Source organism: Ochotona curzoniae, unplaced genomic scaffold (assembly GCF_017591425.1).
Source record: "Ochotona curzoniae isolate NIBS_2020 unplaced genomic scaffold, NIBS_Ocur_1.0 contig_3502, whole genome shotgun sequence".
Classification (NCBI taxonomy): Eukaryota; Metazoa; Chordata; class Mammalia; order Lagomorpha; family Ochotonidae; genus Ochotona; species Ochotona curzoniae.
Window position 1 is genome coordinate 110299 of NW_024465886.1, and position 15035 is coordinate 125333.

The following is a 15035-nucleotide window of genomic DNA, read 5'->3' on the forward strand; positions in this document are numbered from 1 at the left end:
CCCAGCTAAAGCAAGGCGAGGGCCTTCACCACTAGGCTATCGCACCTACGTTCTTAACCGCTTCAGGATGTGCTTCTCTTTAGCGGTCATAGTCTGGATTATAATGAGAGCTTATCAGTAGAAAAATCACATGTACTTGATATGTCTTCAAAGATGACATATCGGCATTAAAGTCAAAAGCATATTATTAATGTTTTCCCTTTGCAAATGAAACTGTAATTATAGGATACGTCATCTCCAAGAGATGACAGCTCTTTCTGCCATTGGGTTGAGAAGACAACGGTGAACCATGGCGTTGCTATGGTGACAGATGTTTTTATGCTTCATTCCAGAACACAGAAATGTTTCTGGCCTAACAATTCCATGAGAAATGCTGAGAGACAGAGGAGAGAGGTGGGCAGGGGGTGGAGTTGTTACTGGACATGATACTTACTCTCTGTGGTTATGAGTAAAGGGGAAAAGAACAGCGAGTCGGAAAACTAAGTAATAAAAAAAAAAACCCTGGAGTGTGATCAGGCAATAATCTGTAGCTTAGGATCCAGTGTCTTCAGAAATGAGTTAATAAGCCAATGAAACTCCTGTGCATCAGGAGTTAGTCCAAACAAAGCACTTGAGACAAAGTGATTGATAAGGCCAGTATCCTCTGAGTCACGATCCTCTTGAGTTACATCCCAAGAGGCTTAAAACATGTATCAGAGCCGTCAGCACTGCTGAACAAAACAATGTCCACCAAACTTCCCAGAGCCCCTCTGTGTGCAGTCCCATGGGCGGCATGGAATACATCAGAATAACATAATCTAAAGTGAATGGGCATCCTCCCAACCGAATGTCATAAAGTTTGGCTGCTCTTTATTCTTGTTGGGAGTCAGTAGGTATGGCACTTTCTTGATTGGCAGCGATACTCATTGGGAATGAAATCAATGCATTTCTATAAATACGAATTTTTTCACAAAGATCAATGTTTATCTCAGAATAAGGGACTACAAGTCAGGAACCACGCTAAGTGTTCTCGGACAGCTGGCTCACACGGGACAGAGTAATATACCAACTGAAAAACCCATAGTTCATTTGCAGGTGGGATGTTGGGTTCAGCCCTTGCCCATGGACTGTGTAACTTTAAGTACGTTGCCTGACTTTCTTGAGTCTCAGTGGTCTCATCTGCATTAATACTAAAAGTCCTTGTGCCCTGGGGTGGCCAGGCACCTCCTGGGAAGTGGCAGGCTGGCTCAAGTTCTGGGTCCCTGCAGTCCTTGTGCCCTGGGGTGGCCCAGGCACCTCCTGGGAAGCAGCAGGCTGGCTCAGTGTCTGTTTCCCTGGAGTCCATGTGGGAGAGTTGGGTTGTGTTCCTGGCTCATGCCTTCAGCCTGCCTATCACTGGCCATTGCAGGCATTTGGGAAGCAAGCCAGTAGATATGAGAGATCTCTTCTCTCTCTCTCTCTCTCTCAAATACATACATTTCTAAAAACTTCCATTTTGTAACATTAAAATGCAAGTGAATGTCTGATTTTATTCTTTCTAAATGATCAGATAAAGTATTCTGACAGTGACTAAAGAACATCAGGGTTTTTTGGTAAAATCACTCAACCTTACTTTTGCTTTGGCAGATAAAACCTAACACCCTGTAACAATTTTCTAAGATATCCATTACTGTAATTTGTCAATATATTTTTAAGATTTATTTATTTATTTTTTTTTTATTGGAAAGGCAGATATACAGAGAGGAGAGACAGAGAGGAAGATCCTCCGTCCGATGATTCACTCCCCAAGTGAGTGCAACGGGCCGATACTATGCCGATCCGAAGCCAGGAGCCTCTTCCGGGTCTCCCACGCGGGTGCAGGTTCCCAAAGCTTTGGGCCATCCTCGACTGCTTTCCCGGGCCACAGGCAGGGAGCTGGAAGGGAAGCGGGGCTGCCGGGATTAGAACCGGCACCCATATGGGATCCCGGGCGTGCAAGGCGAGGAGGACCTTAACCACTGCACCACCGCGCCGGGCCCTGTTAATATATTTTGTAAAGTCAAATGTACAGTGGAAAACTCATTAAGATGGAGAGCCTTGGGGCTGGCACCATGGTGTAGCTGGTTGAGCTTCTGCTTGATATACTGGCCTCCCAAATGGGTGCTGGTTCAAGTCCTGCTTGCTCCACTCCTGACCCAGCTCCCTGCCACAGCCGGGGAAAGCAGAAGATGGCACAAGTCCTTGGGCCTCTGCATGCACGTGGGAGACCTGGAAGCAGCATCTGGCTCGTAACTTCTGATTGGCTCAGCCCCAGTCATCGCAGCCATCTGAGGAGTGAATTAGTGCATGGAAGATCTCTCTCTCTCTCTCTCTCTTTTCCTCTCTCTCTCTCCTCCTCTCTCTGCTTGTGCCTTCTCTCTATAAGTCGGCCTTTCAAATGAATAAGTCTTTATAAAAGATGCAGAGCCGACAACATTTGGTGATCATCCTCACATTTTATGTTGAACACAGTCTACATTCCATCAGTCTGAACTATCTTTTAAGCAATACTGCATGAATGCAAGAATAGAGAGAACAGGTGGACGCTAAACCCACGTGAAGCTAGGCATCGAAATGCACTACAGGATTTCTGGTTTTAGGGTTTTTTTTTTTTAATTTATCTAAGATGTATTTACTTATTTGAAAAACAGAGTTACAGAGAAGGATGGAGGGAGAGGGGCTGGAGTGGGGAGAGATTGCCTGAGGGGGGAGGGAGAGATCTTCTAGCTGCTGGTTCATTCCTCATATGGCCAGAACAGCCAGAGCTGGACAAGGTCAAAGCCAGCAGCGTGGTTCTCCATCCAGGCCTCCCATGTGAGTGCTGGGGTCCAAGCACTTAGGGCACCACGGCTACTTTCCCAGGCACATCATCAGGGAGACAGGTTGGAAGCCGAACAGCTGGGAACTGAACCAGCGTCTAAACAGGGTGCCAGCATTGCCGCTGGCAGTTAAACGTACTGTTCCGGAATGCCAACCGCAGTGGCACAGGATCCCTAAGTGCACATTGTCAGCTTGAACATAATCTAAAGGTGGGCACATAATTCATGATAAAATTGCCATCTAGAACAAAGTGAACCAAAGTGCATATTTTTGGCATTTCATTTTCCACATAGCTGCTAGAGCAGTATTTCTTAGGTGAATATTCAATAATGTTACCACACAGTTTAAAAGACTTAAGAGGTTCCTTTAAGCCTGGCGCCTGACGGCGTTTTTAACTGGTGCCTGCTCACCTATTATGGACTTGAGTCCTGCAATTACAGCTCCTCCATGAAGCCTCACCCCAACAGTTCAACCCCATCACTCAGAAGTGAGCCCTCCTTCCTCTCACCGGCCTGAACTGTGCGCATACTCCTTGTAATTTTACACTGCATTATAATAAGTATTTAATTGTCAATCTGTCAACCAGACTTCTGCTTAACTTTGACAGCAAAAAAAAAAAAAAAGCATTTTTATTTTTATGTCCCCAAGCAGTTGGCATAACGCCCAGCATGAAAAGACGCTTAATAAATAAATCAAGACTGTTCGTGGGTCTGAAATACAACATCTGTGCATGAAGCAGAGATCAGCCCTGGGAGACGCAGCAGGAACCAAGAGCCCTTCTCACTCCCCCACACGCAATTTCTTTCTAATTTTTTTAAAAAAAATAGCCGATGTATTTAGGAGGCAGAGCTGGATCAAGAGATGGGGCAGTGACGCCCCGCACAGTGAAAGGGGTTCTCACTGGTCAGCTCTCCTCCCAAGGATGCTCCACCCTCGGGGCTGGCCTGAGCCACAGTGTCCTAACCCTGGACTGGAACTCCACTGCCGGACGAATCACCTGTTGCCAGGAGGCAGCAGGCAGAAGCCGGAAGTGACCGCTGAACACAGCCACCTCGACTGCAAGACCACGTGCCTGACCACAAAATCAAACTGGGAAAAAAGCTCCAGCGCTTCCGAGGCTGTAGGGCCACCCTTAGCACACACGGCATACTTTCCGAGACAGACCACTCCACCTGCTTCCACTACCCTCCGACAGTCGGTAAACTCCCCCTTCCTGTAAGGCACTTAGATGCCCCTCTGTGACCCCAAATCAGACTGAAATCTACTTAAATTTCTGGCGCTAAGTCATGAGGCTTATAGCTTCAAGATGGGTCGATATTGCAAAGCAGGCTTGGGGTAGCCATCCAGAAGTGGTGCTGCCCGGGTTTGAGGCCTTCTGAGCAATCCTGGCCTGTGTGCCCATGACCCACGCACCCTTTCAGCGCTGCCACCACTTCACACCCTCTCATGGCGGTTAACTACGTGGTACCCCTGGTACTTTGTTCTTGTTAAGCCACTGAGAAGCCTTTGGCCTAGGGCCGCGGGAACACGCAGCCAGCTAGGCGAGCCAGTTTCCTCCCTGGAAAGCACTTTGCAATGCGGGGTCAATTGCAAATTGCTTGAGATTGTCCCGTTTGGTGGACCTGGTTATCTTTGTGTCCACTGCCTTGCTTAGACCAAAACATTGGTTTCCATCTTTTAAGTGACTTGGAACAATGGATGGGCACAACCGAATGGCAGCAGCTGACCCAATATGGACCTAACTCTTCACGGTCTGCCTTCAAAGCTGACAGCCCGATTGCCGATTCTGAGCTGACTCCTTCCTGTGAGCTTTTTGCAGTGGCCAACGGGAGCCTCACCCTTGAATGACTAACTCCTGCGATATAAACACACCCATGCATTGTAAATAATCAATGAAAGGTTTTATTCTAACTGGGCTTTGAGACTATGTTTTTTCCTAAGGCTAAGATAACTGGTATAAAATGAAAGTTAGAGCAAAAGAAACAGATTTCCCCACAGTTCTGGAAGCTGGAACCCCAAGATCAAAGCAGTGAGAGGGCCAGGCTTTCTCCGTGGGTTCTAGAGCACAATCGTCTATTGTCTCTTCTAGCTTCTGTTGACTGCTAACAAACTAGAGCATTCCTTAGAAAGGTCACTGGCATGTGGGAGAGCTGAATGGGCTATGGGACAGACTGGACTAGTCTGCTGTACATACTGGCAAGTATGAGAACCAGGGCAGGGGGCGGGCCCAGTGGGGGTTATTGCGGGTCACTCTGACTAGGCTGCAGCTCCCACCGGTTTGTGTGAGGGCCGAGTGTGTGCTGGGCAGAATCAGGCTGGACCGCAACACCCATTCGTTTGTGTGAAAGACAGGGCTGGAAATAGAACCGACGCAGCAATTGCAACCACCAGCTGATTGGGGCGATGGACTATGCCAGACTCTGTACTGGCAAGCACACACAGAATCTGGTCTGGGATTACTTCAGACGAAGTTTCTTTGAGGATCCCCCCAACTGAACTGCTGGACTCAGAACCCCAACCATGAAGAGAAGTATAAGTTCCAAGGTCTGACCATGGAGTGAATGTGTCAAAACTTCTTCAGAGGCTCAGACAGAGCAGGTGCACATGGAGGATGTGGCAGTCCGTCAGAACCTGCAGAGGACACCTGGTACCACAACAGAGAATGGAGGAATAAATCAATCAACTACCCAGCCATGTGCTGCCAGTGACAATCTGGGCAAACGGAGACTCTAAGGTGGACTATGTCAACCAGTAGATTTTGTAGTGATTTCATCGTGCTTGGAATGGGGAGATTGGCAGCAATTCAGAACTGTTGAATTATCAAAACCACTCGTGCAAGACCCACGGAGCATGCCCCACATCGGGGACCTGGGGTGGGAAGCTGAGTGGGGCTTCTCCCTTTATCTCCTTCTTTACCCCAGATACAGAAAAAAAATAAAATAATAGTGTAGAAACAATAGTCTTACCCACTTTCCTGTAGCCCTTGACCCTTTATGCCCTAATCAACTATGTAAAGATTGTCAAAATGAAATAATAATAATAAAAGAGAGGTCATTTGATCCCACGAACACCTGTATATCTCCATAGTGTCCTTTTGTGCACATCTCTCTCCAGATCCTACTTCCGGTCTCTCGGGTGAGATGCCAGTCAAACCACATGGATTCGAGCCCCCTAAATCTGTAACGACAATTCCCAAATAAGGTACCATTTTTCTATACTATCAATTAGGGCCTTAACTTCCCTCTTTGTTTTAAGGGGGGAGCACAATTCAGTACAGAAAAATGACATATTGAGCTGAGAAGCCACCAACTTTCATGCGGGGGCCTTTGGACTGGCGTGCGTGGCAGGCCTCCAAGGGTTAGACTTCATTGGTTCACTGTGGAATGCCTTCCTCTGAACTGTCTCTGATGTGCAAATGCAGCTCCACGCGACATTCTTCTATCCTTTCCCCAAGCATTTCCCTGGAATGTTAAACCAATGTGGTTCTTGCACGTCAGTTCTGCTCACCCACCTGCCAGCCCTCAGAGGACAAATTAGTAACAGGGCTTTCCTCTCACGGATTTTCTTAGAGAGGTCCCGGGATCTTTGCTAATAAAATGAGGTCAGAGGCAGGTGTCACCCTGATCTTCCCTCTCCTCTTTCAGTTATGTCTTTCCTTTTAGTTTCTCCGGGCTTGCTTACCATCAAACGCCATTTATTCAATAGTAGGAAACTTGAAGAAGTGAGGGGCTGCCACCTGTTACACCAGCATCCACATCAGGGAGCCAGTATGGGTCCAAGCCTCACTGCTTTCCAACCCAGCCCTCTGCTGATGCTCCTGGGAAAGCAGCAAAGGATGGCACAAGTATTTGGGGGCCTGCCACCCCCATGGGCTATCTGGCTGGTGCGGGGCTCCTAGTTCCAGCCTGGTCCAGCCCCAAGTGTTCCGCTGTTGCTGCCATTTGGTGCATGAACCAAAGCACAGAAGTCTTCTCTCTTTCTCTTTCTCTCACTCTCTTGCTCTCTCATCTCCTTGCTAACAAAAATAAATGCGCCTTTTGAAAAAGACAACAGATAGTAGGTAGCACCTAAGCAACCGGAGAGGAGGGAACAGATGGACGGCTCTGTCCCCCGAAATGTCCAGAAGACAGAGCACAGCCCTTCAGCCTTCCTCCCTACGGAAAGAAACACGGAAGGTGACTGCTTCCTCCATGGGAATTCTGCCTTCTCCCCAAAGACGTAATCTTTCTCTTGGTCCAGCCACCCTAATGCAGTTTACTGATAAAGACTGGACCTACTTTGGCTTATCTTGCAGGAGGAAGGCAAAGAAGAAGAAACCCACAGTCTAAAACCAGCCTTGGAAAAAGTTAGCAGTTTTATTATCAGGACTCCGTGTCCACTGTCCACACCGCAGTACTTGGAAAGATGTTAGCAATAACAGAACAATCAGCACCACGGTGTTGTGTGTCATTATAACTCCAGTATAGAGAGAAGAGCCTGTGCTCACGCCAACAACCTTCACTGAGTCTCCCGAGGAGGAAGCAGTCCAGCAAGAGGGCAGAGTTCACCTCCCCGGGTAAATCACCTCCCTGCCATGCCCTCTCCCTGCAGGCTCTGGTGGGTGGGGCAGAGGCAGCCTGCAAGCAAGCAGGACCAGCCCAGCCTTCCATCAGGAGCCATCTGCAGAGCAACCCTGCAGTACTGGAGACTGGGAAACTGGGCTTGGTTTTTCTTTCCCATTTGTCATTTTACGTGCTTTGTACCTCCCATCCATGTCCTTAAATGGTAAGGAAGACACCCATAGGGAATTACACCCTTAATGTGTAATTCAGAGGAAATGGAGTGAGTTTTGTGTTCGGCAAAGGACAGCTAAGATTAGCTAGGGAATTATCTCACAGGCAGGAGCTGGGAGGCAACCTTGAACTCACAAGGTTCCCCCGTGAGAGTGAACAAGTCCCAGAGAACTGCCTGTCTGTGCTGACATCTGGCTTTTATTCTCAATACTTCCTGTTCCTATCCTTCAGGAAGCCAGAACACGTCACGGTTCCCAGAGCCGTATGTCTGGACAGGGGACGTGTGAGACGTAAGGTGACCGCCTCCGTGCGCCCTGCAGACACCATCACCTTCATTCTCGCGGTCCCAAGGCCCCAGCTTGCGGAAGAGAGGCCGTGATAGCCAGCAGAACAGCAGTGTCAGGAGTCCCCTGAGCAGCGGTGGCTTCTCCGAGCACTGTTGTCTCTGCCCTTCCCCACTGACCTGGAGTTTTAGAGGTAGGTAGAGGTCCAAGAATTAACGAGAAAAGGTGACACTGGGAAAGTGCATCTTGCCTTGGGAGACACGCAAGAAAGCCACCTGCTTCTATGCTCATTTAAGAGGCTAGATCTTCATGCAATCTGCCAGTAGCTGGTTGGTAGCTTGACTCAGCCATGGTGGAAGTACTCAGTAGAGCACCCGGAGGAGAGTGGATGCTGCAGAGCGGAGCCCTTGGGAATGGTTCTCCCCTGGAGCATCATGGTCGCTTGCACACCTCTGCCCCAACCTGAGCACAGTAGGAGCCCGAGGCAGAAACTCCCCTGAACTATTTTAGAAACAGAGTGACTGAGCGTTTTAGGTGCTGAGTGAACACACAGAGAGGGAATCCTACTCCTTGCAAGAAGAGGGAACTCCACAAAACAAAATCATTGTGCAGCCGTTGGTAAGAAGCCCAGGAAATGCAGACGTGTCCCAAGGCTGCCAGCTGGGTAGTCAGGTGGCCTGGCGCCAGTGGCTACCAATGGCTACTCCCGTCTTCAACTTCGGCAGAATGGAAGGAGAAGAGCAGGTTGTCCAAAAGTGATCTTTCTTTTCCAGAATCTGGAACCTGTCCCACAGCACTGGGCTCGTCGAGTTCAGTAAATGAGAGCCAGTCCACTCGCGGGAGCCGCCCGGGGCCTGTGCCCAGGGACCACCTGGCCAGCGCGCCTTCTGCATCCCACAGGAAGGGCCCTCATTCCCACCCTGCTTCTCTGCGGGTGAGGAGGCCCCCATGGTCAGGGTGTACTCCGGAGTCCTTTACAATGAGCCTTTCTTACTAGGAATTCCACACTGGCTGTCTCCAGAAGCCTCCACAGCACTGCCTGGGCATGCTCACCCACCTTCTTTAATGTCAGCCACCCAGCCCACGGCAGGCTGCATTTCAATGTGTGAAATTCAACAGGCAGGTAATTATCAGGATCAGTCCCTCACACCTGCTGCCACAGAGGCAGCAGAACCAGAAGCCTCCAGGTGTGTGTGAGCCACTGCCAGTCCTAACCTCCCCTCCAGGTCCCTGTGTGTGAGCCACTGCCAGTCCTAACCTCCCCGAGACCTCCAGGTCCCTGTGTGTGAGCCACTGCCAGTCCTAACCTCCCCTCCAGGTCCCTGTGTGTGAGCCACTGCCAGTCCTAACCTCAAACACGTCTTACAGAGAGAACAGTGTATTTTTTTTTCTCACTCTTTCTCCTTACCCTTCATTTCTTATTTCTTGACTTTGCATTTTCGTCCAAGGAGAATGAAAGCATTTAACATTTAAATGCCACAAAAGAGTCTTAGTGATTCACAACTCTGCGAACTGCAGGAAATAAGTAGTAGAGTCAGTCCCTGTGTCTGTGGGTTCCACATCTGTGCACTGAAAACAACCCAATCAAAAATCTGATACACACTAAACATGAGTGACTTTTACCTTGTCGTTATTCCCTAACCAGTACAGAACAGCAGCTATGGAAACAGCGTTTACATTGTATTGGGCGCATGGGAAATAACGTGGGGAATGATTTAAAGTTCACGAGAACATTCCATATGAGGTTAGAACATCTGTGGATTTTGGAATCCACAGGGGATCCTGGAACCAACCCCATGTGGACAGGAGAGAAGACAATATGTTTGGTTTTCGGAGAAAACTTTGTGTACGGGTCCTAATCAGGCGTGCTATGCTGCAGACTTGCTTGGTGCCTTGGAATGGCTCCCTTACTGCGGGACAAAGCACGCAGCCTCTCATCCCAACGCACTAAGCGTTTCCTGGACCTCTCCTCTGGACCCAGAGGAAATGCAGAATGAGCTTACGTGGGTAGGACAGCACAACTAGTTCTAAGGGTAGAAATAAAATGTATCCCATTCAAAATCAGAATATTGAATCACTCATTAAAAAGCAAACCCTCTCAGAGGGGCAGGTGTTTGGTTAAGATGCCACATCGGAGTCCCTGGTGATGACTGGAGTCCTAGGGTCCCTGTCACCCGCATACAGAAGGAGTCCGGGCTCCTGGACCCTCCGCTGGCCGCTGGAGGCATCTGAGAAGAGAGCTAGAGGAGAGATCTCTGCTCTGCTTTTTCTAGTTCTCTCTCTGCCTCTCTGTCTCTCAAATGAATGAGTACTTTTTTTAAACAAAGGACCTCCCAGAGCAATTGCTCCCTCTGCCCTAAAGACCAGCACCTTTTCTGACGGGGTGTCCCCTCAAACACGTCCCTGGACAAAAGCTGAGAGGAAGCGGATCCCCCAGACGCCGCCTGGTGGAGGAGCTGTGGCCCTAAGGCACCCAGGGTTGAGGGTGAGTGGCCACCGCAGTGTCATCTCCTAACTGATTCAAACTCCCCCTTTCTTCCTCTGCTCTCCCCACCAGCTCCGAGTGAACTGCCCACGACTTACTCCTGAGCTCAGAGCCCTCTGTCCGCTCATGTCTGCACCAATTTCATCTTTGTTTGAGAAATGCAGTAAGCTTTCGGCTGTGGCCATGGCCCCAGTCTGCAGCCTCTTGGGAGGGTTCCCGCATACACTTACAGACAGGCAAACTTCCCTGCTTTCTCCTGTGAACCTCTTTGTCAATTGCATTATTAGACCCAACGATCCTAAGAAATCATCTCTCCCCTGAACAATAGAAATTAGAAGCAGAGGCGCTCGCTTCAGCAGCGCAACACTAAGAAACTGGACAACTCCAGCGTCCTTCCCCACTCCTCCTCCCGCCTGCCCACCACTCTTCTGCAGCCCCTTGGCATGAGCCGCTCCTGCAAGGGAGAAGCAGAAGAAAAAAAGGCCAAGGTCTACCGCGCATGGGAGGAGTGACAGGTCAATGAGCCAGAGACCAGGAACATCCTGGTTGGCCAACCCAGTCCGAGGCACAGTTCAGGCTCCGAGAAGCCCTATTGCGCCTATTGTCTGCGCCTGCCTCCCTGCCATCGCAGCTTTGGGTGGAGAACCCTAAATGCTTTCCTTGCAAGTGTGACCTTCCGATGACTCTTAATCGGCAACTTGAGAGGCCGGGGTTGCAGCACAGAGGGCCAAGTTGCCGCCTGCCTGCCTGCCGAGCTGACATCCCAGGTCAGTACTGTTTGCAGTCTCTGCTGGTCCACTTACCACTACCTGATAATGCACCTGGTAAAGTAGTGAAAGCTGGTCCCTGTCGCACACCTTGGAGACCTGGCTGGAGCTCCCGGCTCCTGGATGAGACAGTTGCAACCATCTGGGGAGTGAATCTCTCTCCTTCATTCTTCCTCTCCCTTTCTCTCTCTGTAACTCTGTCTTTATAAATAATTTTTTAAAAATAGGTTGGGACTGGCACCGTGGTATAGCAAGCTAATCCTCTGCTTGTGGTGCCAGCATCCCATTTGAGCACCAGATGGAGTTATGGATATTCTACTTTTTCTTCTTTTTATTATTATTATTATTTTTAAATCCTTTTTTAAAAGAAGATTTATTTTATTTAAAAGGTAGATCGACAGACAGAAAGAGCCAGAAACAGAGAGAGATGTTCCATCTGCTGATTCATTCCCCAAGTGGCCACAAGAGCTGAGCCAATCTGAAGCCGGGAGCTTCATCTGCATCTTCCATGGGAGCGCAGCAGCCCAAGGACTGGAGCCATCCTTTGCTGCCTTCCCTGTCCTCTACCTCTGATCCGACTCCCTGCTGCAGGCATGGGGAAGCAGAGGAGGATGGCTCCAGCCCTTGGGCCCTGCACCATCTGGGAAGCCAGGAAGAAGCTCCCGGCTTCCGTATTCAGACGGGCCAAGCTCTGGACGGTGCAGCCATGTCGGGAGTGAACCAGCAGTTGGAAGATCTTTCTTTGTCTCTTCCTTTCTGTAACTCTGACATTTGAGTAAAATAAATATTTTTTTCTTAAAAAAAAAATAGGAAGTTACTTGAATGCGTCGCTTTTCTTTGAAAACCGAACACTGTTTTCAGTAGATACTCCATTGCATCTAACTGTCCCAAAACAAGCATCTACTTTCTACACAAAGAATTTGTATTTTTAATTGCAAAAACAAATCTTGGGTCTTGGCTAAGTGTTGGACACAGTGACCAAGCCATCGTGTGGGATGCTGGCACCCCACATATCACAACGCTCGATTAGAGTCCTCCACCTGCCTCAGGTCATGGAAGACCCTGGAGGACAGGAGATGTCTCAAGTAGGCTGGTCCAACCATCCACACGCGACCTTGACTGAATCACCAGATCCTCACTATGCTGTGGCCCAGTCGTGGCTATTGCAGGCATGTGTAGAGTGTAGTGGTAGATAGGAAAAAAATTGTGTGCGGGTAATTTTCTAATTGCCTTTCAAATTAAAAAAAAAAGACATAAATGAAAATTATTTTCATCCAGAGCAACATTTAATGTGCCAGAGAATAGTTGTTGTATCACTTGTGTCCACGAGATGGCGCCTTTGCAGGCCGACACGCTCCCTGTTTTTCCGAAACTTCATCTTGTCGCGCTGTGAACACCAACACCTTCACCAATGTGACTGACCCTCTGCCTTCCTGAAAAGTCAGCACTGCATTAGCAGCTGTCTCCCACTGGGCCTGTAACAGCTGCCCCGGAGGGCATTCTCCTCGGGGATGGGGGATGGATGCATTGCAGGCACAAAGCGTCCATGGAAGAAAGCAAAGCTATTGGGTGGCCAGCGGGAGCCAAGAGGGCAGCAGGAGCCACGTCCTGCAGAGGGAGGGTACGCAGTCTGTGTGCAGGAGACAGACGGGGCAGTGTCAGAGGGCTGGTGGGAGATCTCTCTGCAAAGCTGCCTTTTGCCTCGACTCGCCATCCTTAGCCTATTCCACCATTTTTTCAAGGCGTATTTGTTGATTTGAAGAATTGCAGAGAAGAGGTGGTGGCGGGGAGATGGTGAGAAGAAAATCTCCATCCCCAAATGCTGCAATGACCAGAGCTGGGAGGGTTCAAAAGCCAAGAGTCCCGAGCTCCCCCGCGGGCCCAGGGGCCCAGGGGCTCGGGCATCTTCTGTGGCTTTCCCAGGCATCTTAGCAGGGAGCTGGGCTGCAAATGGAGCAGCTGGGGCTCGGATCAGCCCCCCTCTGGGATGCTGACACCACGGGTGGCAATGTTACCACCATGCCAGCCCCTCCTCCTGCCCGGGTTTCCCGTTCTCTCTTTTTTTTTTTTTCCAAGATTTATTTTTATTTTTTTTTTTTTTATTGGAAAGGCAGATATACAGAGGAGAGACAGAGAGGAAGATCTTCCGTCCGATGATTCACTCCCCAAGTGAGCGCAATGGCCAATGCTATGCCGTTGTATCCGGGGCCACAGGCAGGGAGCTGGAAGGGAAGCAGGGCTGCCGGGATTAGAACCGGCGCCCATATGGGATCCCGGGCGTGCAAGGCGAGGACCTTTAACCACTTGCGCCACCGCTCCGGGCCCCGTTCTCTTTTTCATCAGTAGCCTTGCGATGGTTCATCGCTACTTCTGCTAAATCCTGTCTTTGGGGTGAATCTCAACCTTGGCACATGTCATAAAACACCAGATATCACCCTACACCAACGAACCCAGGGTCTCACTTTTACAAACCTCTGCTTGGAAGGTGAAGGCTGAGAAATACCTCTGAACGCCAGGCCATGCTGGCCTATGATCAGGCTGACTTTAAACAAAGCAAGCTGGTCTTGAAATCCCCCATTCTTTATCCCATTTATTTATTTATCCTTCGAAAGGTGAGGCAGAACCAGGGGGAGGAGAGCCCTGTTCCTCCTGCTGATGCCTCCACAGATGCCCGCATTGGCCGCAGCGGGGCCAGGTGAAGCAAGGCCAGGGACTCCCTTCAGTGCTCCCACTGCGAAACACAGGCTCAGGTCTTTGCCATCTCAAGTCCCAAAGGACTCATCGGCAGGATGTGGAACGGAGCGGAGCGAAAAGGCAGGGACGGATGCAGAACCTCGGAACTGGGCCCCAGCTGTGCCAACGGGGGGGGGGGGGGTCTTCACCACTGGACGCACAGCTCCACTCCTCTAAGCCAACCTTGCTGAAGCTCACACATATGAACACCTAGCAGGCACAGCAGCGCACGGGGACACGGCATGGCGCTAGGCCCCCTCACACTCACCTTCCCGCAGCCTCCCTCCCTCACACTCACCTTCCCGCACCCTCCCTCACACTCACCTTCCCGCAGCCTCCCTCACACTCACCTTCCTGCACCCTCCCTCCCTCACACTCACCTTCCCGCACCCTCCCTCACACTCACCTTCCCACAGCCTCCCTCCCTCACACTCACCTTCCCGCAGCCTCCCTCACACTATCTTCCTGCAGCCTCCCTCCCTCACACTCACCTTCCCGCAGCCTGCCTCCCTCACACTCACCTTCCTGCAGCCTCCCTCCCTCACACTCACCTTCCCGCAGCCTCCCTCACACTACCTTCCTGCAGCCTCTGGCTCCCCGGCCTTGTCATATGCATGGCTACTTGCTCACTGGCCTGAAATCACTCTGTCTTTTCCCTTTTCCCAAACTCCTCACTCATTCTACAAACTCTCGTTTCATCTCCTTCCGCAGTGGAGCCTTCCTTGGCCTTCCGTTCATGGGGAGGGTGCGGGGAGGGAGGACCCGGTCCTAGGTGACCCGAGAAGCCCTAGTGGAGGAGGAAGGAGTGTAAGAGAGTCTCCTGGACTCTGCAGAGGGTTTTTAGGATGGTAGTTTTGGGAGAATAATTGTGTAACCCCCTCATCTGATGCATGCTTTCTCACATCTCACAAACCGTCCTTCTCTGCCTCATCACAGTCACAATTCTCCAGTTGTCTGTGATAATTTGATTTATGCTCATCTTTCTCGCTGGATTTTAGGAGATTTATGTTAGCACTAGGAATGAACAGCTGTGTGGCTGGACAAGCTAGAAAGCTGAGCTTCCTCCAGCTCTGATGTACCTTGCCTCTTGTTGTGTATTTTGTCCAGAATGCTCTTTCCCTAGCCACTACCTTGTCTCGTCCTTGGAAGCAGCTTTAGACCCGCCTGTAGGGATGGC

General features: G+C 50.1%; 1 protein-coding gene across 1 annotated transcript in view; it reads right to left on the minus strand.

The window, feature by feature from the left end:
• TMC1 (transmembrane channel like 1) overlaps positions 1–13487 on the minus strand; it is a 107854-nt gene extending 94367 nt beyond the window's left edge. The window contains exons 1-2 of the mRNA XM_040980953.1: positions 13434–13487; positions 7920–8052 (exon numbers count right to left, since the gene is read on the minus strand). Coding sequence (XP_040836887.1) covers positions 7920–8052; positions 13434–13487 — 187 coding nt within the window. The remainder of the gene's footprint in view (positions 1–7919; positions 8053–13433) is intronic.
• Positions 13488–15035: the final 1548 nt, after the last annotated feature.